Source organism: Takifugu flavidus, chromosome 19, assembly GCF_003711565.1.
Source record: "Takifugu flavidus isolate HTHZ2018 chromosome 19, ASM371156v2, whole genome shotgun sequence".
Lineage (NCBI taxonomy): Eukaryota > Metazoa > Chordata > Actinopteri > Tetraodontiformes > Tetraodontidae > Takifugu > Takifugu flavidus.
Window position 1 is genome coordinate 1,012,352 of NC_079538.1, and position 25,578 is coordinate 1,037,929.

The 25,578-nt window shown below is 40.4% G+C and overlaps 1 protein-coding gene across 5 annotated transcripts; it reads left to right on the forward strand.

Annotated features, from left to right (window-relative positions):
- Positions 1-2,181: 2,181 nt before the first annotated feature.
- LOC130516444 (uncharacterized) lies at positions 2,182-24,372 on the forward strand. Of its 5 annotated transcripts, none has more exons than XM_057017514.1 (40): positions 2,182-2,338; positions 3,391-3,491; positions 4,001-4,049; positions 4,369-4,521; positions 4,601-4,765; positions 5,156-5,308; positions 7,038-7,202; positions 7,368-7,511; positions 7,594-7,761; positions 7,856-7,882; positions 7,971-8,123; positions 11,168-11,332; positions 11,496-11,639; positions 11,722-11,889; positions 11,984-12,010; positions 12,099-12,251; positions 15,296-15,463; positions 15,737-15,781; positions 15,874-15,942; positions 16,234-16,299; positions 16,391-16,447; positions 16,689-16,748; positions 16,842-17,081; positions 17,337-17,393; positions 17,635-17,694; positions 17,788-18,003; positions 18,878-19,039; positions 19,453-19,559; positions 19,643-19,701; positions 19,793-19,932; positions 20,078-20,284; positions 20,370-20,579; positions 20,671-20,820; positions 20,905-21,080; positions 21,626-21,790; positions 21,884-23,278; positions 23,362-23,403; positions 23,500-23,559; positions 23,715-23,781; positions 23,853-24,372. In XM_057017514.1, the coding sequence occupies exons 2-40, from the start codon at positions 3,393-3,395 to the stop codon at positions 23,918-23,920; spliced, it is 5,979 nt and encodes a 1,992-aa protein (XP_056873494.1). In that variant the 5' UTR covers positions 2,182-2,338; positions 3,391-3,392; the 3' UTR covers positions 23,921-24,372. The 5 variants fall into 5 exon arrangements, with proteins under 5 accessions (XP_056873494.1, XP_056873496.1, XP_056873499.1 ...); XM_057017516.1 differs by having other exon boundaries at positions 17,791-18,003; XM_057017519.1 differs by having other exon boundaries at positions 16,866-17,081.
- Positions 24,373-25,578: the final 1,206 nt, after the last annotated feature.

Sequence of the window (25,578 nt, forward strand, 5' to 3'; positions counted from 1 at the left end):
CCTTTCACAGTACTTGATTAGGATGATAATAACGATGATGAAGGCTAAAATATCCACAGCCGTTTTCCCAATGATGCTTTCCCAGTGATGATAGTTCAAGCCCTGGCAGCAGAGGGGGTGGTGCTGCACCATCAGAACACTGCAAAGGTACCCTTGAGCAATCTACCAAAACCCCAAATACTCAAATGAGCGTGAGACTCATTCAGGCCTTCAACCAGAGGCAGCTGGGATTGTTTGCTGACCTTAGTGTGTGTGTGTGTGTGTGTGTGTGTGTGTGTGTGTGCATGTGAGAAATTTCCCAACCCTTGAAGAACAGGTGTGAATTAAAGCCACAAAGGTGGCAAATCCAATGAATTGACAAAAGTTGTGTAATTGAGCAGCAGAATGGAGGTGCAGGTGAGGTAAAGGATCCACCAGCCGCCATGTTGGACGTCTCAGGAATCAAAGCGTGATTGAAAGAGGTTGTGCATGAAGCATTGTATTTTTTGTGGCTACGTCTGCTTTTGTGTTGTTGTGTAACTGTGATCACACCTCCCGAAAGCTTGAGATCAAGACCGAACTTAGCTAGGAATGACGTCCTGCGACGTCAGTGTACATCTGACCTCCCGCTCTGACACGTTCCTTCACCTTTATTGTCTCGTGATCCTATTTTGGGCTCTTTTACTCACATTGTTTTTATTTTGGTCAGTGGCTCCTGTGTTTCCTCACGAGTGTCTGGGAGGGGTCAGGCTGCTCCCCAGCACGTCCTGTGGCCACAGGCAGAGATAGCTGTGGGTGTAGTCGGCTCCTGGGGGCGGACTTTTCCTCACCTGGGTCATGAATGATGCGCTAGGTTTCCTTAATAACATTTTATCTTATTGTGTGTGTGTGTGTGTGTGTGTGTTCCTGTTCCTTTTAACTGCCTGAATTGTATTGTTTTGTTAGCTGTTTTTAGCTCTGTGAAGCACTTTGTGTTGCATTTGCATAAAAAGTGCTGCACAGAAAAGCTGACTGATGGATCCACCCAGAAGCAATAAAGAGTAATACTTGTCCACACACAGAGCAGCATCGATATTTCCAGTCCCACACAGACACATTTCCCTAGAAATGGCAAGAATTGTTTCCCTCAGGCCAAAAATACCTCTTCTGATCTCTCTCTCTCTCTCTCCCTCCCCCCTCTCTATCTCTTTCTCACCCTCTGACATCAATACAAGCCCACGCTTTCTGTTTTTCTCGAGATTTTCCCACCAGACGGAGGACTGTTCCACTCTGCCACATTTGTCCAGCAACAAATGACTCAACTGTGGTGATACTGCAAACACAGAGAACACAATTTCCCTCGAGCCAGTGAGAAGACTGGCTCTGCAGGTTTTCACAGCTCTTCCATCTGTCTGTCTGTCTGTCTGTCTGTCTGTCTGTCTGTCTGTCTGTCTGTCTGTCTGTCTACTTATATATATATATTAAAAAATCTTTTTTTTAAATATGTGTGTGTGTGTGTGTGTGTGTGTGTGTGTGTGTTCCTGTTATTCAGCTCCATCAGCCTTGAACTGTCAGCCTGCCTTGGTTGAATTGTCACTTGATGTTTTTGAATCATGCCATTGCCCGGATAGGCTGATTTAACAGGTTGTTCTTGTTTTTAATCTTGTGTACTTCCTCATACCATTAATATTAACTGTTTAATCTTCATGCACATGTCTCTGTTTTACGTCTTATTTTGTTTCATTGCCATTAGCGTTGTGTTCTGGAATGCATGGCTGCCTGTTGTGGCCAGGTCTCTCTCTCAAAATGAGACTTTTCCTGACTTTAAAAACAAACAAATGAGCAAGCAAATGAAGAAAGTTGCAACAGGTGATGATAGCAGAAGATGTGGTTCCTGCGCTGGCAAATAAACCTTATTTTTGTTTGTTTGTTGTTTGGTCTACTCTCTGGGGATACTTGCACAGGTTAAAGGTTGAGTCATGACATGTGGGTTTATTTAAAGATCACATGTGTGGCACCCTGTTGATTTAAAAGTGTGGCTTAAAAGGGCTTTCTGTAAAGTATCTGCTCTGTCATCATGTTGTGATGTGTAATGCACCCCCCCCCCCCCACACACACACACACACACACACACGATCCTGACAAGGAAGTTAAGGATTTTCTGAAAACCTGTTGAGCCACTGCCCGTAACATGCCCCTTCCTATATTTCAGGAAGCTTCTCGCTCTTTCTCTCTCTCTCCCTCTCTGTCTCTCTCTCCTGGCGCAGCATGTTTCCAATAGTTACTCAGAAAGTCAGGTGTCGCTCCGCAGTCCGTCGTCTCCTGTGGAGAAATGTGATTCTAGAAATCGTGATTCTAGGATCGTGAAAAAGGGAATATGGTGAGTTAAATCTCTGATTTAAAGTAATCTATTGCTTCTTAGAACCTGAATGCAGTGTTGTTGTGGCCTCTTTGTTCCACTGGGGAGATAGATGGTTTTACTGGTTTTTGGATAACTTTATTGTGTGTAGAGTTTTGACCCAGTCACTGATCCATAATTCTGATTTACCTCACTGATCCAGATGTGTCTCTATATTCTCATTAAACCTAGACAGACTTTTTCAATCAGATTTACATCAGCAGGAGGAACAGAACAAAATCTGAAAGACTAGAATAAATATTTATAGAAAAATGATAAAAATACAGAGAAAAACAGGAGAACTGACAGTTTCCACTGGTGTTTTATATAATTGTCTGGAACACTTGATGAGAAATAAAACTGACAAAAACAAGATAAAGCCGTGAAACGCAACGTCGAGATGAAATGTCCCTCTGAAACAAGACATTTGTTCTGGTAATAAATCTGCCTCATGTGAGCAGGCCTTTAATTATTGCTCAGCACATTAAACTCTTACGTAATAGTTTTTGTCTCGTTAATGATCAGCTAAAGGAAGTATGCTAAAAAACAGTTTAGTTTTTTTAGTCCAGATAATGTTTATTTTGCTGATTTCTAGTTCCTGTTGTCTTTCTAATGTTGCCCTTCGAGCAGGCTAATGACTGATATTATACATGATAGGATGTGTTCTGTTCCCAGTTTAGTGATACTCGATAACTTTATCTACCCTCACGTTGGAGCTCAGTCTCTCCGTTCTGGCCTTTCAAATTCTTCCCACAAGTTCTGCCTGTGTGTCTGTCTCAGCTGTGTTTGACTTTAATGTAACTAAATGTAGCACATTCCTAAAATGTGGTCCAGACCCGGAACAAATCTTCTCTTTACAGTTAGTTAATAACTTAAAAAAGTAAGAGTATAAATATTTACTGGGCTCACTGTCAGAGTTACTGCTCAAACTTTTGCCTGTTTAGCAACAGTTAACTGGTGATTCATACTGTATAAGATGTTTTCTTTACAACTATGTAGGTTTATAAAGTAAATCTTTTTTCCTGTCTTGTAAGGAATGGAAATATCTAAGAGTCGGATCATTGTTGCCTTTCTAGTGACCTTCACTGTTGTGGAAATAAACAACTTTGTTGGGATTTCGAGTCCAGGTTCACCAGTAAGTTGATTCGAGATTCAAGATTCAAGATTTACTTTATTCATCCCCGTAGGGAAATTGAATTGTAGTAGCAGCCTAAACATGGATTAATATAACTGTAGTGTAGGTATTGTATTTGCAAGGTATAGAAATAGAATAAATAAAATACAAATAAGATTAGAACGTTATAAGCATTATAAGCATATATACAGCATATATTTTTAGCATATACACATACACACACACATATATACTGTATATATATATATATATACACACACACATATACATAAATACAGAATAAAATAGAAATAAAATTGCAACATAAACATTAAACAATTATTGTTATTGAATGGGTTTGGATGAATTATAGAGTCTGATGGTGGACGGCAGGAATGACTTCCTGTACCGTTCCTTAGAGCAGCGAGGCTGCAGGAGTCTGATGTTCATCGAAACGCGAATAAACCCAGATCAGTGAGTTGAACAGGTTTCTACAGGCTTTTAAATAAAGATGTGTTTTGTCAATTCAGGTACATAATGAAGAGAAGCTCCTGCCTCACGCAAGGGAAAAAAGAGACGGTCAGTGTGATAATTTGTAAAGGAACAATTTAGCACGTTTGGAAAAGCCCTCGCGTTCTTTCTCAGAGTAAGAAAAGACTCACACCCTCACCCTGGCGTGTGTGTTCACGCTAAACAAATGAGATACATTAACTTCCAGAATGCTGTTAGGGGAACTTGTTGGTTGGTGGCTTGGTTTTACATTAAACCTTGTAAAATGTCACCTCAAGGCAGTTCAACTTTGAGCTTGAGCGTTAGAAAATAAAACAAAGGGCTTTTTACCAAATATAACTGCTTGGTCACAAAAATTGACATCATTGTATTTTTGTTATCTTTGCAGCCCTTCCACACCAGTGGAACTACATAGTTGACGTTGTGGTGAATGCCTCTGATGCGGAAACATTCGGGCTCTTTCGGGACTCCTTGAATGCCGTCAGCTTTCCCCAGCAACTCGATAATAACACAAACATCACTGACATCAGCATCACAACTGGTATTGAGTCTATTTCACAATAAAGACGCTGCCAACATTAATACTGCAGGATATCAGTGATGCTCTTCTTTTCTGTAAGTCTGTTCCTCTACCAGCGCTGGATTTGGCTGTCGATGTGCGGACCAGTTTGCTTGGCCCTACAGTAGCTGTGTTACATACGGAGCCTGTGGCGATATTGCCGAAGGCATCTGTGACTGCATCACTGCCATTCCACCCGATGGCCAGTCCTGTCAGCCATTTGCCGGTAACTGGGTTTGGTACCCAATCCAATCATGGTGGCTTCTTTTTGGTTCTGCAGTTTATTTAACGTTAGTAAAAGAGGGTTTAGTTGAAGTCTGAGTTTAGGGTTTAGTAAATTCCTGTGGGACACTCCAACTCACTTTAACTGAGACAAAAAATGACTTGTTTTGCATATTAATACACTTTATATTGTCTGATGGTGAATGATGAAAAATGAGTCTATCAGTCCAGTCTTGTTCCTATGAATGTTCCATCCATTCATTTTGAATGACTGAAATGAACATGTCAGTATGTGGGAAGGAGGATAAACGTCAGATATCGTGAGGATTGATGTTATGAAAGTACAAGATTGCTCTTTTGTAATGCTGTTATTGCAAATCCTGTCTTTCCCCAGATTTGCAATCTCAGGTTGAATATATCGTGGATGTGGAGCTGAATATTACAGACAACACCACTTTGGACTACCTCCGGAACATCCTGAGCAATGTCAGCTCTGTTCAGGCTCTGTATGGCATCGTGAATATCACAGACATCGATGTCACCACAGGTTAGAACGGAGCTCACTCAGCTGAGACCAAGTTACTGCAGGACATCGTTCTGTGTTAGCTCGATTCATTGCTCAAGGGTGCCTCGGCAGTGCTCAGAACGTGTTCTGGCACCTTCCAATACTACCACAACACCTTCTGTAATTTGTCCACACGTGGGCTTGAACCAGAAACCCTCTGCCTCTCTGCCAAGTCCCCAAACAGACTGAGCTGATTTTGTACAAGTCACAGGCCATCATAATACAGTATTTTTCCAAATTGCTCTCTAGAATCAAAGCAGAACTATAAACTCCAAAAACAATTTAGGAAGGGTTTTTACAGTATTGTCGGTGCATCAGCAATCCAAAAGTTGCCATGTTGGGGATAAGCAGCAACATAAACCCATTAATCGCAATTGCAGATCTTAAGCATCAGTCAATTATTGTAAGGCAAACCAAGAAAAAATATCTAGAGTTTTACACAAAACTGCCAAAGGTAACCAGATCAGGGAAAGCAAAACAGAGGAAAGGAACCAGTTAGCTAATTTTCTAGTATAAGTTGACAATTGTGCCACATGGAATTAATGTTGGAGGCAGGAGAGCAACAGATGGGTGCCGTAGCTTTACAGGAAGGTAACATCTACCATCAAGCTTGAGATCTGTGGCCAAGCTCTGCTCCACACCATCAAAGACAATGGGGACTAACGAGTGCTGCACTCAGTGAGTGTGGCTCATGACAAAAGACACCATCTGGGCCCAAATGTGCTGAGGATACACAGCCAGGTCTGATCAACTGAGATGGGCCTGCCTCAGCAGGGAGTATATTGGGACTAAAACAACGAAACACCAGACGATTCTGAGGTACTCTACTCATGTGTCTCTAGCCTCTTCTTCTAGCAGATAACATTGTAACAAAGATAACAATGTATTATTTGTTAGGGTTTGGGTTTTTCCAGGACCTGAAATCAGGCAAAGCACAGAGATAAGAGAGATAAGAAGTCCAAAAACTAGTCTTTAACAAATCTAACTGACAGTCCTCCTGGACCGCAGGGAAGCACTCATCAATCTTCTGAGCACACAGACAGCTCCAGAGCAGAACCAACACAGGAGTCAAGCCCCACACTCTCTCCACTCCCAGAGGGAGATATAGAGACCAGGGAAACCACCAAAATGTAGACAGGCGCTCTGCCCTTAAATAGGTGGCCTGATGTAGATTGCGACAGGTGCGTCCGCCTGCAGCAGCAGCTGCAGCAAATCATCAGCTCCTCCACGCCCCCTGCAGGAAAAACCAAGCAACACAGGACCTGGAACCCTGGACCCCAACAATATTTTGTGTTAAAAAATGGTTAGATAATTCTCAATATTGAGATCTCTTATTGACATCTGCACTCGCAAATCCTTCTTTTATGGTGCTACGTATCTCCAATATAGCAACTTGTGAAATCCTTCTATGTACAAATGTTAATGAAACAGGTGCAGGTGCAACACAAAAACGGACTTATGTGTGAAAACTCACATCCAGAGAAAGGTTTACAACCACAGTGGATAAAGAGTGCAACACTCGCAGCAAAGCTTCAAAAACCTGGCAGCACTTCTACAATCACAAACAATCACGTTCAACAAAGACCACTATAAAGTCCCACACTCAAATTACAAATTAATGAAGAAAAAGCCAGGGTAGAAAATGTTTGATATTTTTATTCTTATAGCTCTCAACACTTTCTCCTTTTCAACGTTTGAAATGAATCTTCAGTTTGTTACCCAAATGGTACAAACTTCCAGTGCAGATGCGAGGATCAGTACACCTGGCCATACAACAAATGCAGCACCTATGGTACCTGTGATGGAGTCAGCAAGGACACCTGTTCATGTATCCTTGGCATTCCCACCGATGGGCAATTCTGCCAACCTAAAACAGGTGACTATTCTACTCATCCTGGGAGTCTTACTGCAGTGCAATCCTTTTATTTCCTCTCTCATATGAAACAATGTTTTATAGCTTTCATTTTATAAAGGCAGACTTAAAAATTTTAGCCTTCCTTTTGAACACTGGTGCTACTAACGCCACCTTCCTTTTGGACAGTGCCGGCGGTTGTGTATGAATATGAGATTCTTATTGAAGTGAACACCAGTGATATAGACCAACTGAGGAATGCACTGAAGAGCATCACCTTCCCTGCCTCAGTCAGCACACACACAAACATCTCAGATGCTACCATCACGACAGGTAAACCTCCTCGACTCTTCCTGTGCCTTTGAGTCAATTATGTGCCTGTGGTTTCTTTTCATCAAATATTATTGTTTTTAAGTTTGCGGACCAACTGGAGGCAGCTTCCAGTGCCAATGTGAGGCTGGCCATCTATGGCCATGTGACAAGTGTGTCATGTACGGGAAATGTGACAATGACACAAATACATGTGGCTGCATCAGAGGTTTCCCCACAGACGGACAACACTGTCAGGCAGTACACCGTCAAAGTAAGCTTCATTCCATATGTGAATGGCTTAACATATGATTTAATGGTAAAGCTTTCATGCACTTTTGTTTGGTTTTGATTTTGTTTTCTTCTAGACTATTCAACATGTCAATCGCCAACAGGTAAAATGAGTAAAACTCTGGTTGATGCTCCATTTGTCACTTTTCAGAGCTGTTTTCACGAGTTTTGTTTCGTTTCTTGTCTTTTCAGCTCCTTCAGGTCTCCAAGAATACCTGGTTTCTGTTGAGCTGAACTTCTCAGATGTTTCTGCATTAAATCAGCTGAAGACGCTCCTGAACAGAACTGTTTTCCCCTTCAGTATCAATGACTTCATCGAAGTGTCTGACGTCAACATCACAATGGGTAGAGAGCAAACAAATAGGACAAACGTGTTCACACCAAAGGTCGATTTTTGTCTTTCCTCAAATGAATGTCTTTGTACTGTGTCTGGAAGCTGGACTACCTGCTGTAGGAGGAATCCATGCAGAGACAGGGCGAACATGCTAACTTCACACAGAATAGCCTCCCTGCCCCCTTCTAAACTGACTTTTGGGATGGTGATAAAGGTTATTTCTCTTAAGGCTTTAATGCTATTATAAAGCCGGTATTCAAGGAGAGGAGAGGCAGCCATGACCCAGCAGGGTGCCAGCAGCCTGGTGATCAGGTGATCATGTTTCTGGACCCTGGCAGCCTCGGCCTCTAGCAGCATAGCTAATATTAACCTAATAATTAGATGTCCCTCTAAATATGATAACCAGTGTGTCTAGAATAATGCCTAGAACTGCAATAAGCATTGCTAAGGAGATACCATGTAGAGTGATCATGTGATCTAATCTATCCCTGAGAGGTTCAGGACCAAACACCATGACTTGGGTTTTGTCTTACTTAAGGAGGAGGAAATTTGAGGGGATCTTAGACTTTAGGTCCTTAAGGCAGGTCTGAAGCTTCACTACTTGCTCTGTCTCCTCTGGTTTCATAAATAGATATAGCTGAGTGTCATCAGCATAACAATGAAAATTTATTCCATGCTGCTGAATAATGTTTCCTAAGGGAAGCATGTACAAGGTGAAAAGGATTGGTCCAAGTACAGAATCTTGTGGAACTCCATGGCTAACCCTACTGTATGAAGAGGGAACACCATGGACATGAGCAAACTGGTATCTATCTGAAAAATACAATCTAAACCAGTCTAGTGCTGTCCCTTTAATCCCAATCATATGTTGCAATCTATGTAACAGGATTTTGTGATCAACTGTATCAAAAGCAGCATTAAGGTCCAGCAGAACCAGCATAGAAACCAGTCCATGATCTGAAGCTATAAGATCATTCGTAACTTTAATAAGTGCTGTTTCTGTGCTGTGATGAGCTCTAAAGCCTGACTAAAACATCTCAAACAGGCTGTTTCTTTGCAGGTGCTTCAGTAACTGAGTCACCACCACCTCAAGAATTTTAGAGATCAAAGGAAAGTTGGCTATTGGCCTATAATTTGCTGACACATCAGGATCCAGTGATGTTTTTTTTAAAGCAATGATTTAATTACTGCCACCTTGTAGTACCGGGGTACAGAACCTGTCACTAAAGAACAATTGATCCGGTCCAGAACAAAGCTGCCTATCATTGGTAAAACATCAACCAAATGGGTTGGGATGGGATCTAAAAGTCACATGGTGAAAAAAAAAAAAAGACATCTTATAAAAATTTATAAAGGTAAAGGACTTTAAAGGCTCGTTGGAGATCCTGTATGATCCTACAGTCCCAATGACTGCTAATGACTGTCTGGCCTGATCAGTGTTCCCTCTTTATTAATGAGGACCAAATAAATCTCTCAAAATGAAAAAAATAAACCAGTTATAATCATTTGGATTTAAAATCCTACCTGCAGGAGAAAAGACTTTTAGACTATAAACCAAAAATTCTCCAGACCAGAGGATAACCGAACTCAACAAAAATTGACAAAATAAAATGCATTTCAAAACGGAAGTTACAAAGCACGAAAGGGGTCAATCAAACAATACTCCCAAAGGAGGCAAGAGAACGGCTGTGGAAACCGAGGTTGCCCATGATTCTAAAACTAAATTAGAGAAATTACAAACAAAAACTCACATGAAGGCTAAAAGGAATCTGACAATGGCAGCGGGAGACCAAGTCTGGTCGCTTTGATCGAGGAGTTTGGCTTAGAAGTCATAGCGATCTTGACTTTTAAGATCTAGAAGACACTATTTGGATCAGAGGGCGGAGCTGGAGGAGGAGACAAGTGTAGGCGTAACTTTTGACCTTCTCATTGTTCTGTATATAAAACCACTACTGTCGACAACACTGCCGGTACAGTACCAACCAAAGACTGTATACAACAAGCTACCAACAAATTCACATAGGCTACTATGGGAACACGGTAGCAGACAGTTGCTCTTCTCTAACACAGTGCCATGAGCAGGTTAAAATATCATGACTTTGTTCTAGTTTTTTGTAAAACTGTGACTTTATACTCAAGGTCTGCGTAAAATAATTTTGTCAATGTGACACTGATGCTCATTGTACATTTTACTAATGCAGTGCATTTTTTTAATCAGTAGCTTGCAAAATTCAGATTGGGATCAATCTATGATTTGGATGCTAATAGTTAGCAACTTTTTTAGTTGTTAAGTGCACCAATATTATATAATTGTAAGTTGAATAAATAAATTAATAAAATTATCAATAGTGGAAAAACATCGACTTTTCCAAGTCCTGGTCCCCCTAGCTGAAATTACCGGTGAATGTTATGCTTGGTATCCAAGGTAGTTTTCTCTGTCAACTGGACTGGGTTTCTTCTCTTGAAGACGTTTCGCCTTCTATCCAGAAGGCTTCTTCAGTTATGCTTGGTAGTTGCTGTCAAGCTCATGGTCCCCAGTTTTTAAGGATTAATGTCTAATTTATTATGACTGTTGACACAGTTGTGAATATTTTTTGAATGAGTATTTCATGATTGGAAATTCATAGGAGTGGAGTGGACAATGGGCTTTTTGGAGCCAGTTCCAAACTGATCTCGGTGGTGTCGTTCCTGTAAAGTTCCTCCTGTGTTGGCTTTACTTTTCAGACTGGAAGACTACGTCCATCTTTTATAGTTACCTATGCTTGAGACATAGACTTGAAAGAGTTGCTGTGGTGCATGAAAGGACACTCTGACACAGGACAAGGGACGACGCAGACTGTGCACATGAGGGCATTGGGGGATGGGTGGAAACAATCGGGAATCAGGGAGGACAATCAGAGACTTTTCAAAACAAAACAGGAAGTCATGAGGAAAAAGAGGAATGACAAAACCCCACTACAGTGTGACACTTAGTACATGACATAGTGGATTTTAGCTACTGTTATAAAACGCAAAGTAAAATCAAACTGCCTACATTTATGCTTCCCATCAACAGTTTGCTCTCTGAACAGTGGTGGTTTCCAGTGCAGATGCGAGGATCAGTACACCTGGCCATACAACAAATGCAGCACCTATGGTACCTGTGATGGAGTCAGCAAGGACACCTGTTCATGTATCCTTGGCATTCCCACCGATGGGCAATTCTGCCAACCTAAAACAGGTGACTATTCTACTCATCCTGGGAGTCTTACTGCAGTGCAATCCTTTTATTTCCTCTCATATGAAACAATGTTTTATAGCTTTCATTTTATAAAGGCAGACTTAAAAATTTTAGCCTTCCTTTTGAACACTGGTGCTACTAACGCCACCTTCCTTTTGGACAGTGCCGGCGGTTGTGTATGAATATGAGATTCTTATTGAAGTGAACACCAGTGATATAGACCAACTGAGGAATGCACTGAAGAGCATCACCTTCCCTGCCTCAGTCAGCACACACACAAACATCTCAGATGCTACCATCACGACAGGTAAACCTCCTCGACTCTTCCTGTGCCTTTGAGTCAATTATGTGCCTGTGGTTTCTTTTCATCAAATATTATTGTTTTTAAGTTTGCGGACCAACTGGAGGCAGCTTCCAGTGCCAATGTGAGGCTGGCCATCTATGGCCATGTGACAAGTGTGTCATGTACGGGAAATGTGACAATGACACAAATACATGTGGCTGCATCAGAGGTTTCCCCACAGACGGACAACACTGTCAGGCAGTACACCGTCAAAGTAAGCTTCATTCCATATGTGAATGGCTTAACATATGATTTAATGGTAAAGCTTTCATGCACTTTTGTTTGGTTTTGATTTTGTTTTCTTCTAGACTATTCAACATGTCAATCGCCAACAGGTAAAATGAGTAAAACTCTGGTTGATGCTCCATTTGTCACTTTTCAGAGCTGTTTTCACGAGTTTTGTTTCGTTTCTTGTCTTTTCAGCTCCTTCAGGTCTCCAAGAATACCTGGTTTCTGTTGAGCTGAACTTCTCAGATGTTTCTGCATTAAATCAGCTGAAGACGCTCCTGAACAGAACTGTTTTCCCCTTCAGTATCAATGACTTCATCGAAGTGTCTGACGTCAACATCACAATGGGTAGAGAGCAAACAAATAGGACAAACGTGTTCACACCAAAGGTCGATTTTTGTCTTTCCTCAAATGAATGTCTTTGTACTGTGTCTGGAAGCTGGACTACCTGCTGTAGGAGGAATCCATGCAGAGACAGGGCGAACATGCTAACTTCACACAGAATAGCCTCCCTGCCCCCTTCTAAACTGACTTTTGGGATGGTGATAAAGGTTATTTCTCTTAAGGCTTTAATGCTATTATAAAGCCGGTATTCAAGGAGAGGAGAGGCAGCCATGACCCAGCAGGGTGCCAGCAGCCTGGTGATCAGGTGATCATGTTTCTGGACCCTGGCAGCCTCGGCCTCTAGCAGCATAGCTAATATTAACCTAATAATTAGATGTCCCTCTAAATATGATAACCAGTGTGTCTAGAATAATGCCTAGAACTGCAATAAGCATTGCTAAGGAGATACCATGTAGAGTGATCATGTGATCTAATCTATCCCTGAGAGGTTCAGGACCAAACACCATGACTTGGGTTTTGTCTTACTTAAGGAGGAGGAAATTTGAGGGGATCTTAGACTTTAGGTCCTTAAGGCAGGTCTGAAGCTTCACTACTTGCTCTGTCTCCTCTGGTTTCATAAATAGATATAGCTGAGTGTCATCAGCATAACAATGAAAATTTATTCCATGCTGCTGAATAATGTTTCCTAAGGGAAGCATGTACAAGGTGAAAAGGATTGGTCCAAGTACAGAATCTTGTGGAACTCCATGGCTAACCCTACTGTATGAAGAGGGAACACCATGGACATGAGCAAACTGGTATCTATCTGAAAAATACAATCTAAACCAGTCTAGTGCTGTCCCTTTAATCCCAATCATATGTTGCAATCTATGTAACAGGATTTTGTGATCAACTGTATCAAAAGCAGCATTAAGGTCCAGCAGAACCAGCATAGAAACCAGTCCATGATCTGAAGCTATAAGATCATTCGTAACTTTAATAAGTGCTGTTTCTGTGCTGTGATGAGCTCTAAAGCCTGACTAAAACATCTCAAACAGGCTGTTTCTTTGCAGGTGCTTCAGTAACTGAGTCACCACCACCTCAAGAATTTTAGAGATCAAAGGAAAGTTGGCTATTGGCCTATAATTTGCTGACACATCAGGATCCAGTGATGTTTTTTTTAAAGCAATGATTTAATTACTGCCACCTTGTAGTACCGGTGTACAGAACCTGTCACTAAAGAACAATTGATCCGGTCCAGAACAAAGCTGCCTATCATTGGTAAAACATCAACCAAATGGGTTGGGATGGGATCTAAAAGTCACATGGTGAAATAAAAAAAAAAGACATCTTATAAAAATTTATAAAGGTAAAGGACTTTAAAGGCTCGTTGGAGATCCTGTATGATCCTACAGTCCCAATGACTGCTAATGACTGTCTGGCCTGATCAGTGTTCCCTCTTTATTAATGAGGACCAAATAAATCTCTCAAAATGAAAAAAATAAACCAGTTATAATCATTTGGATTTAAAATCCTACCTGCAGGAGAAAAGACTTTTAGACTATAAACCAAAAATTCTCCAGACCAGAGGATACCGAACTCAACAAAAATTGACAAAATAAAATGCATTTCAAAACGGAAGTTACAAAGCACGAAAGGGGTCAATCAAACAATACTCCCAAAGGAGGCAAGAGAACGGCTGTGGAAACCGAGGTTGCCCATGATTCTAAAACTAAATTAGAGAAATTACAAACAAAAACTCACATGAAGGCTAAAAGGAATCTGACAATGGCAGCGGGAGACCAAGTCTGGTCGCTTTGATCGAGGAGTTTGGCTTAGAAGTCATAGCGATCTTGACTTTTAAGATCTAGAAGACACTATTTGGATCAGAGGGCGGAGCTGGAGGAGGAGACAAGTGTAGGCGTAACTTTTGACCTTCTCATTGTTCTGTATATAAAACCACTACTGTCGACAACACTGCCGGTACAGTACCAACCAAAGACTGTATACAACAAGCTACCAACAAATTCACATAGGCTACTATGGGAACACGGTAGCAGACAGTTGCTCTTCTCTAACACAGTGCCATGAGCAGGTTAAAATATCATGACTTTGTTCTAGTTTTTTGTAAAACTGTGACTTTATACTCAAGGTCTGCGTAAAATAATTTTGTCAATGTGACACTGATGCTCATTGTACATTTTACTAATGCAGTGCATTTTTTTAATCAGTAGCTTGCAAAATTCAGATTGGGATCAATCTATGATTTGGATGCTAATAGTTAGCAACTTTTTAGTTGTTAAGTGCACCAATATTATATAATTGTAAGTTGAATAAATAAATTAATAAAATTATCAATAGTGGAAAAACATCGACTTTTCCAAGTCCTGGTCCCCCTAGCTGAAATTACCGGTGAATGTTATGCTTGGTATCCAAGGTAGTTTTCTCTGTCAACTGGACTGGGTTTCTTCTCTTGAAGACGTTTCGCCTTCTATCCAGAAGGCTTCTTCAGTTATGCTTGGTAGTTGCTGTCAAGCTCATGGTCCCCAGTTTTTAAGGATTAATGTCTAATTTATTATGACTGTTGACACAGTTGTGAATATTTTTTGAATGAGTATTTCATGATTGAAAATTCATAGGAGTGGAGTGGACAATGGGCTTTTTGGAGCCAGTTCCAAACTGATCTCGGTGGTGTCGTTCCTGTAAAGTTCCTCCTGTGTTGGCTTTACTTTTCAGACTGGAAGACTACTTCCATCTTTTATAGTTACCTATGCTTGAGACATAGACTTGAAAGAGTTGCTGTGGTGCATGAAAGGACACTCTGACACAGGACAAGGGACGACGCAGACTGTGCACATGAGGGCATTGGGGGATGGGTGGAAACAATCGGGAATCAGGGAGGACAATCAGAGACTTTTCAAAACAAAACAGGAAGTCATGAGGAAAAAAGAGGAATGACAAAACCCCACTACAGTGTGACACTTAGTACATGACATAGTGGATTTTAGCTACTGTTATAAAACGCAAAGTAAAATCAAACTGCCTACATTTATGCTTCCCATCAACAGTTTGCTCTCTGAACAGTGGTGGTTTCCAGTGCAGATGTGAGAATCGCCACCGCTGGTCATGTGACCAGTGTCTAAAGTACGGCCATTGTGACACCATCATCAATGACTCTTGTGGTTGCATCAATGCCCTTCCTCCAGATGGACACTGTCAGCCTGTTGATCAGCAGAGTCAGTATTATCATAATATTTTGTGAAGATTCTCATTTATCCAGTTCATAGTTATCCAAGGCAGTTTTCTGTGTCAACTGGACAGTTTTTTTTCTCTTTTGAAGACTTTTGGCCTTCTATCCAGAAGGATTCTTCAGTTCACTTGAACTGAAGAAAACAGTCCAGTTGACACAGAAAACTACCTTGGATCATTATATTTTATTTTATTACATCATATGATTGGTAGTTTACTTGGTATCATCTGCAAAATAATTTATCTTCTCCCCCATACAGACTTTGTTCCTTGTCCATCTACAACACTCTCTCCATCAACAACCTGTAAGACATCTCATCACACATCACAAGCTGATGTCTTTTTTAAAGCCAATTTCAAATATTTCTATGTGTGTGGATCTTTGTCCGTTTTTCAGATCCGACCGAGGGAACCACAGAACTGAACACAACAACACCCCCAATGACGCCAACAGCTGTGGTTACAAGTAAGAATGAAAGGAACCTGGTTCATTTTAAACTTTTGAGTCTTTCCCCCTTAAAACCGACACATCTTTCAGACCCAAACACACGTGAAGACTTCAACATTTAAAAAACAGTTAATGTTGTTTGTTTTGTTGGAATTGAGGGCCTGGTCTTGCTCAAGGGTTGTTCGGATTAGCACTTTTATGTTTTTTTAACTTTATTTTACAAAGATGAAAAAAAAATTGATTACAAAAAATTAATACTCAGATTTTCTCTGTTTTCGTCTTCCTCACCTCCATTTTTTGATCTTATAGACTCAACATCAACGACAGATCTGAACACAACAACACCACCAGTTTCATCAACAACTCCTTTTACTAGTATGTTTTCTGTAAATTATCATGAAGAATCAGTGTCTCTTCTGTGAATTTCTCTCTCTATTTTCCCTCAAAACTTTTGAATCTTTTCCAGATTCAACACCTACAACAGATCTAAACAATACAACATTTACAACTGTTGTTGTGACGAGTAAGTGCAGAAGGATTTTCCATATTTTATATCTTTATAGATTCTTCTGAGAGCACCACCCATATGTTATCTGTTGATCACGACATATCATATGTTATAACAATGCGGAATATGTTATAACAATGAGGAAATGTTTGAGCTGAGTAACAGCCTAGCTTTCTACTGTGCATAATAGCTGTTGGTTGCATCCTGATTATTCTATGTCATGCTGTACTGACGTAAACATATGATACATTTTCAGATTCAACACTGACCTCTGCAACATCCCTGAACACAACGATAAAGGCCAATAGGACCACAGGTATATATTTAGGAATTTTTATTATTTCCTAAAATTCTTATTGAAGGATCTTATTTGGCATTTCATTTTTTTCAAACTCTTCATTGGCTGTAGCAACAACATCAGCAACAACAGCAGCAACAACATCAGCAACAACAGCAGCAACAACATCAGCAACAACAGAAGCAACAACATCAGCAACGACATCAGCCACGACATCAGCAACGACATCAGCAACAACAGAAGCAACAACATCAGCAACGACATCAGCCACGACATCAGCAACGACATCAGCAACAACAGAAGCAACAACATCAACAACAGCAACAACAACAAGAACATCTGCAACAACAAGTAAATGTTAATCTTACTGAAACTGATACAAACTATTGACAAAAAACATTTTACACTCATAATTTTTTCCAAATACTTGGGTAAATAGAACTTTAGCACCTTCTGTTGTTGACCCTATCTGAACACTACAACACCACCAGTTTCATCAACAACTCCTTTTACTAGTATGTTTTCTATAAATTATCATGAAGAATCAGTGTCTCTTCTGTGAATTTCTCTCTCTATTTTCCCTCAAAACTTTTGAATCTTTTCCAGATTCAACACCTACAACAGATCTAAACAATACAACATTTACAACTGTTGTTGTGACGAGTAAGTGCAGAAGGATTTTCCATATTTTATATCTTTATAGATTCTTCTGAGAGCACCACCCATATGTTATCTGTTGATCACGACATATCATATGTTATAACAATGAGGAATATGTTATAACAATGAGGAAATGTTTGAGCTGAGTAACAGCCTAGCTTTCTACTGTGCATAATAGCTGTTGGTTGCATCCTGATTATTCTATGTCATGCTGTACTGACATAAACATATGATACATTTTCAGATTCAACACTGACCTCTGCGACATCCCTGAACACAACGATAAAGGCCAATAGGACCACAGGTATATATTTAGGAATTTTTATTATTTCCTAAAATTCTTATTGAAGGATCTTATTTGGCATTTCATTTTTTTCAAACTCTTCATTGGCTGTAGCAACAACATCAGCAACAACAGCAGCAACAACATCAGCAACAATAGAAGCAACAACATCAGCAACGACATCAGCCACGACATCAGCAACGACATCAGCAACAACAGAAGCAACAACATCAGCAACGACATCAGCCACGACATCAGCAACGACATCAGCAACAACAGAAGCAACAACATCAACAACAGCAACAACAACAAGAACATCTGCAACAACAAGTAAATGTTAATCTTACTGAAACTGATACAAACTATTGACAAAAAACATTTTACACTCATAATTTTTTCCAAATACTTGGGTAAATAGAACTTTAGCACCTTCTGTTGTTGACCCTATCAGACCAAAGTATAGATCCTTTGCTAGCTACCTGCCTCCACTTTAAAAAGGAACAGAACTAGAGAAAATCGTAAGTGCAGGAATATAAAATAGAGTCAAAGCTGTCTCCTCAATCCAATATTCATGTTTTTAGAGAAATAAAAACTTGATGTGATTGTTGTCTTTAATATGTATTCCAGCATTGTGGAACTCCTACAACTGTTAAGTTTCACACATCTTTATACCAATTTGGAGGAAGGTAAATAGAGGAAAGGATGTTCTGGTCCTAATACTTATATTTATTATTGCCATCCATCTTAAACAGTATAAAGACAAACTGAAAAATTGTGTTTTATGTACAGTTCTTAAAAAATAGAAATAGGCATTACAATTACAATTATCATTACAAATGTCATACGGCCACAGCTACCACTGTAGGACACTGTACGACAAAAGTTAAGAAAATCTTGGTGAACTTGATTTCATATAATTTAGCTTTCTTATTTGTAATAATATTTGAATGCAGTGCCGCTGTTCTATTACATTATTTAGATTAAATGTATTTATATTTAATTCAGCGATGCCTCTGTATCACTAGAGGGAGCCCGAGTACCACTAATGGGCCGCGAACCACACTTTGAAAAACACTGCGTTAGATATCCACAATCACAGGAAGATTTAATGAAACTTTTACAAAAAAATGACATGATTGCTATTTTTTTATAGGGATTCATTGAACATATACACTTTATAACACTTTGCTGTCTGCAATTTCAGCTCCCAGTGAAACGAGCACAGCATCAGTTTCAACAACAACCTCAAGGCCTGCAAGTTTAACCACTACTCCCATAACCACCATCACTACAACCAGTAGACCTGTGGCCAGTTCTTTTTCCACAATTATTCAGAGTTCAACAGTGGCTCCAACAGTTTTTACAGGTATTATAATAAATAAATACCTTTTTCTACGATATCTATGTTATTTAATCCTTATATAAGTATAAAACATAAGTGTTATGACACCATATCTTAATTTTGTACCAATTTCAAAATATCTCAACAAGCCACAGTTGTGAGAACATGACATGGCCAACTCTTAGCTGCAGTTTGGAAGTCTTTTCATTTAACACACAACAGCACATAAATAACATGAATACATAAACATAAAGAAAATACACCACAGTTTGGTTAATGCTTTAGCCAACTCTTGGCATACTAAATGATTCAGTGCAGGACGTTTATACTTTGGTCAGAAATGTATGAGAAAGGTTTGAGGAGTTATTCAACAGGTTGGTTTTTTTGTCTTACCTAATTCTTATTTTTCCTGTGTCTGTCCTCTTTAAACCAACCAGGATTTGATCTGGAGATGTCAGTCACACTTGACAAAGAATTTTCAGCAGATTTGAACAACCCATTGAGTTCGACATACAAAGAACTTGAATCAAAAATCAATCTGGTGGTGAGTTCAAGGCCACATTCACCTTTGAGCTTTAGTTCTTTGTATCATAATGTTGCTCTCATTTCCCATCTTTTCATCCACAGTTAAAAGACGGGTACAGAGGAATCTCTGGGTTTTTCAATGTTTTTGTGAAAGCCTTCAGGTAGATATTGCACTTTTAATAATATTCAAATGAGGGATTTAAAATAGATGCATTTCTTGTTGTTGACATTTGTTGCTGTCCATTCTTCCAGACAAGGAAGTGTCATTACAGACTATGTGGTGCAGATGACGGAATTTGATAATGATGAAATTGCTGGTGCAAATAAGCAACTGCCAACAGCCTTGGGCTCTGTTGCCCCTGTCATTGGCAACGTTGCTGCCGTTTACAAAAGCAAGTTCAGTGAAACATTACTGAATTAATATTGTCTGGAATTAGTACAAGTGTTTATGCAACATATTAACCTTTTACTATTTCTTTGCATTGTGTATTTTAAATTTAAGCAACTCTAATCAAGCCTTTTTTTTTATTGTTATAGGTCCAGCTTCAATTAAAATTCCAGCCATTATTTATACCGGTGACAGAATGACTTTTACCTGTGGTCCTCCAAGCATTCAGATGGGGGAGATTTCTGCGTCTGAATGGACTTTTAATGGACAGAAAATTAAAAAAGGCACGAGGTTCGAAATAACCTCTGGATCGATATCCAAACTTACGGTCAACAACGTCATTCTTGCTGATATCGGTAAGTTGGTAACCCCACTGGAATTCTTTTTTATTTTTCTTTATTTTGAGTATGCTCGTGATTAACCTGCTTCTCTCAATCACAGGGACTTATGAATGTGCTCTGAGAGGTCAGACTATTGATTTCATCCAAGTTGGCCAGGTAACGAACAGCATAATCAGAGAGGCTCCAGTGGTGCGGCTGCAGAGTAGAGTTAATGCTGACTGTCAAGAGAGACAGTTCCAAGAGCTCCAGTGCTGTGTGCAGCTGCCATATAAAGTCAAATGGTTCCAAGATGCAACAATTTTGCCTTCAAGTATGTATGAAACAAGTTTTGATACCAGTTCTATTTTTCACCTTGACACATCTATGAAGCAGCTCAAAAGAGCACTGACAACTTTTCACAGCCGTGACCAACAACGGGAACTCCTACTGCATCAAGCACGACTACGAGTTCAAAAGCTGCAGCACATCAGAGCAAACTAAATTCTTTACATGCACAGTGGACCAACCTGCAGGTTATAAAGGGTTTACGTCACTGATCATTTTCAAAGGAGGTGAGAAATGTCACTATGATGTGTGTTTCTTGGATATTTTGTCTCTGGATGGTAGTAATGTTTCATCTGACTCTTCACGCAAAGGCATCAGCTGTCAAGATGATCGCTATGGGACTGGACGGGAAGAGGACACGTCTACTATTGGGTGTGAGGAAGGTCTGGAAGGGAGCAGCACTGCGGTCTGTCGGGCAGGAAAATGGCAATCTGTGGAGGATACTTGCATTGTAACAGCAATCAAGGAGTTATTAATATTCTCAGAGGTATCTACACTCGTGTGCGGAAGTTCCTAGTTCATAAATTATATCAACATGTTTACCAGTGATGTAATATAGTGTAAAGAAAGGTACCCTGGTCAATTTGAGCGGACTGTTTCTAGTAGCAAAAAGAAGAAAAGATAGAAGGGCAGAAGCTTTTTCTAAATAGCTCCCGGTCTTGATTAGTGGAGATTGGGAGGAAAAGGGATCCTGAAAACTGGCTAGAATTGTGTAACTGCATATTCCTGAACTGCCCAGCAACACAACACAGCCGAATGATTCTTAGCTTTTAAATTGTTCATCCAGGAAACTCGAACTTGTAACGAAAACAGCTCAAATTTGGAATCAATACCCTAAATAAGGTGTAAGCTTGATTGACAGGCCACATTCCTTGGTTGGCTAACACCTGGGACAAGTCTGAGTGATTCTGGCCAGTTTTTATCAGATCCAGTATGTCTCTGCTTTTGTTTTAGTTACATTTGAAATTCCATTCTAGAATTGCCTGTTAACAGGTGTAACGCCAACTGTTTGTCTGTATTTTTTTCTGCCAGCAACTGACTGAGGAAGGTGTACCAGAGTTTGCAGACAATCTCAATGCAGCTGTTCAGAATAACAAATCAGAGATCGTTAATTCATCGTCAACTATATCAGCTATCGTTAGCATCCTAAACACAATCTCAAATGTTTCCCCCACTGTGACCCAAACTGTCATGAAGGTGGGTCATTTCTTAAATCGGGCACTTAAGTATGTTTCTGTAGTGTCTCTTCAAATTGAGCCCATGTGATGTGAAATTTCTCTTCCTTCACAGGATGTACTTGAAACGGTTGATATCATCATTAGCGAGGATTCAAGAGACTCCTGGATAGTTCTAAACAGAAATGAAACCCTAAACTCCAGCTCCAAACTGTTGGGCTCTTTGGAGGATCTCTCTGATAGGCTGACGGGGGAGTTTGAAATTGTAACTGAACGGATCAAACTTAACAAAACCAGCTTCGACACATCCTTCGCGGCTAATCTGAACTCCAGCATCAACATAAACATTTCCGACACAGCCTCTGCCAGAGTCTCCATAACCACCATGATTCTCTCCACCCTCAATAACGTGATGCCCGCGCGGAATAAGAGCTTCACCGTCAGTCTCGCCCCAACCAATGAAACTGAGGCTGACAATGCGATCAACGGTGCGGTAGTCCTTGTCAAAATTAACACTACCAACCAGAACATCACTCTGAGCTTCGACAAGCTAAACAATTCATTGAGACTGAACCCGCAGTGTGTTTTCTGGAACTTTGCAATCTTTGATGACTTGGGTGCCTGGGATGATGAGGGCTGTATGTTTCTTTCTGATATAAACAACATTGTAACCTGCAGCTGCAACCATCTCACCTCCTTCTCCATTTTGATGGCAACGGGCATCCCTCAGAACCTTATCGTTGCTTTAGATATAATCACTTACGTGGGAGTTGGAATATCACTGGCAAGTTTGGTTATATGTCTGATTATTGAAGGGTATGTCTGGAAAGCCATAACAAGGAACAGTACGGCATTCATGCGTCATGTTTCCATCATCAACACCGCCCTGTCTCTGCTGATCGCCGACATCTGCTTCATCATTGCTGCCTCTTTTGCTAAGAACCCCCTCGAAAACCCAGGGGAGGACTATCAAGTTCCAGTTGGACCATGCAGCGCAGCAACATTCTTCATGCACCTTTTCTACTTAGCTCTTTTTTTTTGGATGCTTGTTTCAGGCCTGCTGCTCTTTTACCGGACAGTCATGGTCTTTTCCAACATGTCCAAGTCAGTCATGTTGGCCATTGGGTTCTGCTTAGGCTATGGCTGCCCTTTGATTATAGCTGTGGTGACTGTTGCAGTAACAGCAGCGGGTGGGGGATACATCCAGAAAAATGAGGCATGTTGGCTCAACTGGTTGGAGACAAAGGCCCTGCTAGCGTTGGTGATACCAGCCCTGACCATTGTTCTTATCAATATTTTGATTCTAATTGTCATCATAGTCAAAATACTAAGAAGAGGCGTAGGTGAATCTGTCCAAACAGATGATAAGCATACGCTTGCGGTCATCGCAAGGTGTGTGATCATTCTGACTCCTTTATTCGGACTGACATGGTCTTTAGGAGTGGGGACTATAATATCATCTACAAATGAAGGAATCCACATTGCTTTTGCATTCTTCAATTCACTACAGGTACATGGATTCCATTTTATGATTATAGGCAGGATTTTGCCCAGTAGGCTAAAGAAATGCACATTCTGTCTGTTTTTCCACAGGGATTCTTCATTTTAGTGTTTGGGACACTGTTGGATTCAAAGGTAAGACACGTAAGGAAACAAGACAGAACACAATAATCTCATATTGTGCCCTTAGTCAAAGTTGGGTGGTTTACTGTTATTAATGATATTCTCCAGGTACGTGGTATCCTCTCCAAGAAATCATCTACCACCACCACAGGCTCCAATCCAACAAAAGTAAGTCAGCTTGAACATTCTTTTTCTTGTCCCATCTTACATTGTAAGGCAGAAAGCTGTAAAACAATCCTCCAGAGATTATCACAGCACTTCTCGGAGAAATTATAGAGTGAACTAGAGATTTCTTTATTTTAACAGTATATTTTGCATTACAGAGTACAAGCAGCAGTGCTTTATCTGTGCGAGCAATGGAATGGATAAATCGCCTGCGCAGGAGAAGATGTAAGTTGCTCCAACGTTGCAACTCATTTGAATGGCAGACTCATCTCTTACCGTTTGTCTTTGTCTTTAAGATGTGTACCATGTTTCACAAGCTGCAAACTCTAGCAGTGGTGCATCAGAGTCATACTCCATCATTTGAGTCAATTCAACATCCTGCTTTCCTCACCATAAAGATTAGTTAAAGCTTTTGTTGATACAGATTGAAATAATTGAATTTATTGTGTAATTGCATGTGCAATAAATCATTGCAGGAATGAGACATTCTCATTTGTTTAATAGAAGGCCTTATGAAGGCGTGATCTATCTTAAAAATATGCATTTTTAAATAAAGCTAAAAAAAATTGCATGATAAAATAAATGTGAACACTTTGTAACAATTTGCATATTTATCTTGGTAATTCAAATGTTGTTGAACTGTCAAAGAAAGAATTACTCACTGATGATGTGTGCTCCTCTCTCCCCCTTCTTACTGCTGTTATCACATTAATTTTCAACATTTGGCTTTACTGTTGTAATAAATTGTGTGTTTTATAGACATGCCTGTTTGCTACATCCTACTAACCAGTTAATAAAGCCCATTCCCACAATCAATCAATCTATTGTGTCTGTTACAATGAAAATTGTTTCTAGGCGCCTTACAGTATCCCAGGGCCTGACCCCAAACAAGGAACGAGCAAAACTCCCCTTTAACAGAAAGAAACCTTGAGTAGGACCAGGCCTATATAGGGGGACCCTCCTGCTGATGGGGGGGCTGGGTAGAGAGAGAGGAGGGGGGGGGGGGGGCACGTAGAGGAGAGAATAGGTAGAACATAGAAATACATTATATTAATTAAAATAAGCTGCCGGTCGGGTTGGGTGGGTTAGCGGAGTCGGAGGTCAGTATACAGCTTATGAAGGCGGCAATACCTGTAGATGAATACAGAGGGGGAAGAACAGAAGCAGAAAAACTACACAAGAAATAACATTACTGATCTACTTGGTGAGAGAGGAGAAGAGAGAAAAGAGAAGAGATTTTGATTTTTACAAAAACACTTTATTTACAAATTACACAGGGACACAAAAAACACCCTGCTTAAAAAACACACAGAATAAATAAATAAATAGATAAATATTAGGGAATAGCAAATACAATTCTTCCAACTAGGGGTTGTGCAAAAACCAAATGGTTCTCTGCGACAGTGCATAATACACCTTGGTGGCACCATACATTGCAGAATTGGCTGAGGTCATTTATCATTTTATAAAAGGCAAACTCCCACCTCAGCCTACAACGGACGTTACAGCGCCACACAGAGGCGGCCTCACAATCCCCAGATTTAGCAATTTTGTTTTTCCTTGATATGTACTGTATATAGCCATTTTGGCTTCTCCGCAAATAAAATTAAGGAGCTGCCACTTGTTAGCAGCTTTGTTGTACCCTGCACCATAAATAAGAGCTTTTATCGAAAAGGGTTTGTTAAAACCATTAAAAACAGTTTTCATGACGTTAAAAAGCACAGCGAGCCTCTCACATTCACTGTACGCATGATACAGTCTCTCGCTTGGAACAAAACGGGCACTGGTCCGACACAGCAGTGTTCATTCTGGAGAGGAGAGCGTTCAGGGCGACGGCCCCGTGTAAGATCCTCCATTGGAGGTCTCCGGTTCTCTTCTTCAAGGGCGGCTTGTAAAGGACCCGCCAGCAGGGGCGGGCTCCGTCCCTTCCCAGCCGATCAGCCCACATGCTGGTGCTCCCGTTTGACAGTCCTGTTTAGTACCCTCACACAGTCGTTGTATAGGGTCTTCTTATCGACTGCT

Coding starts and splice junctions, on each gene's coding strand:
- LOC130516444 (XM_057017514.1), top strand. CDS start 3,393: ATGGAAATATCTAAGAGTCGGATCATTGTTGCCTTTCTAGTGACCTTC. Junction 17,082..17,336: donor AAGAACATCTGCAACAACAA/GTAAATGTTAAT, acceptor AATCTTTTCCAG/ATTCAACACCTACAACAGAT. Junction 17,394..17,634: donor TACAACTGTTGTTGTGACGA/GTAAGTGCAGAA, acceptor ATACATTTTCAG/ATTCAACACTGACCTCTGCG.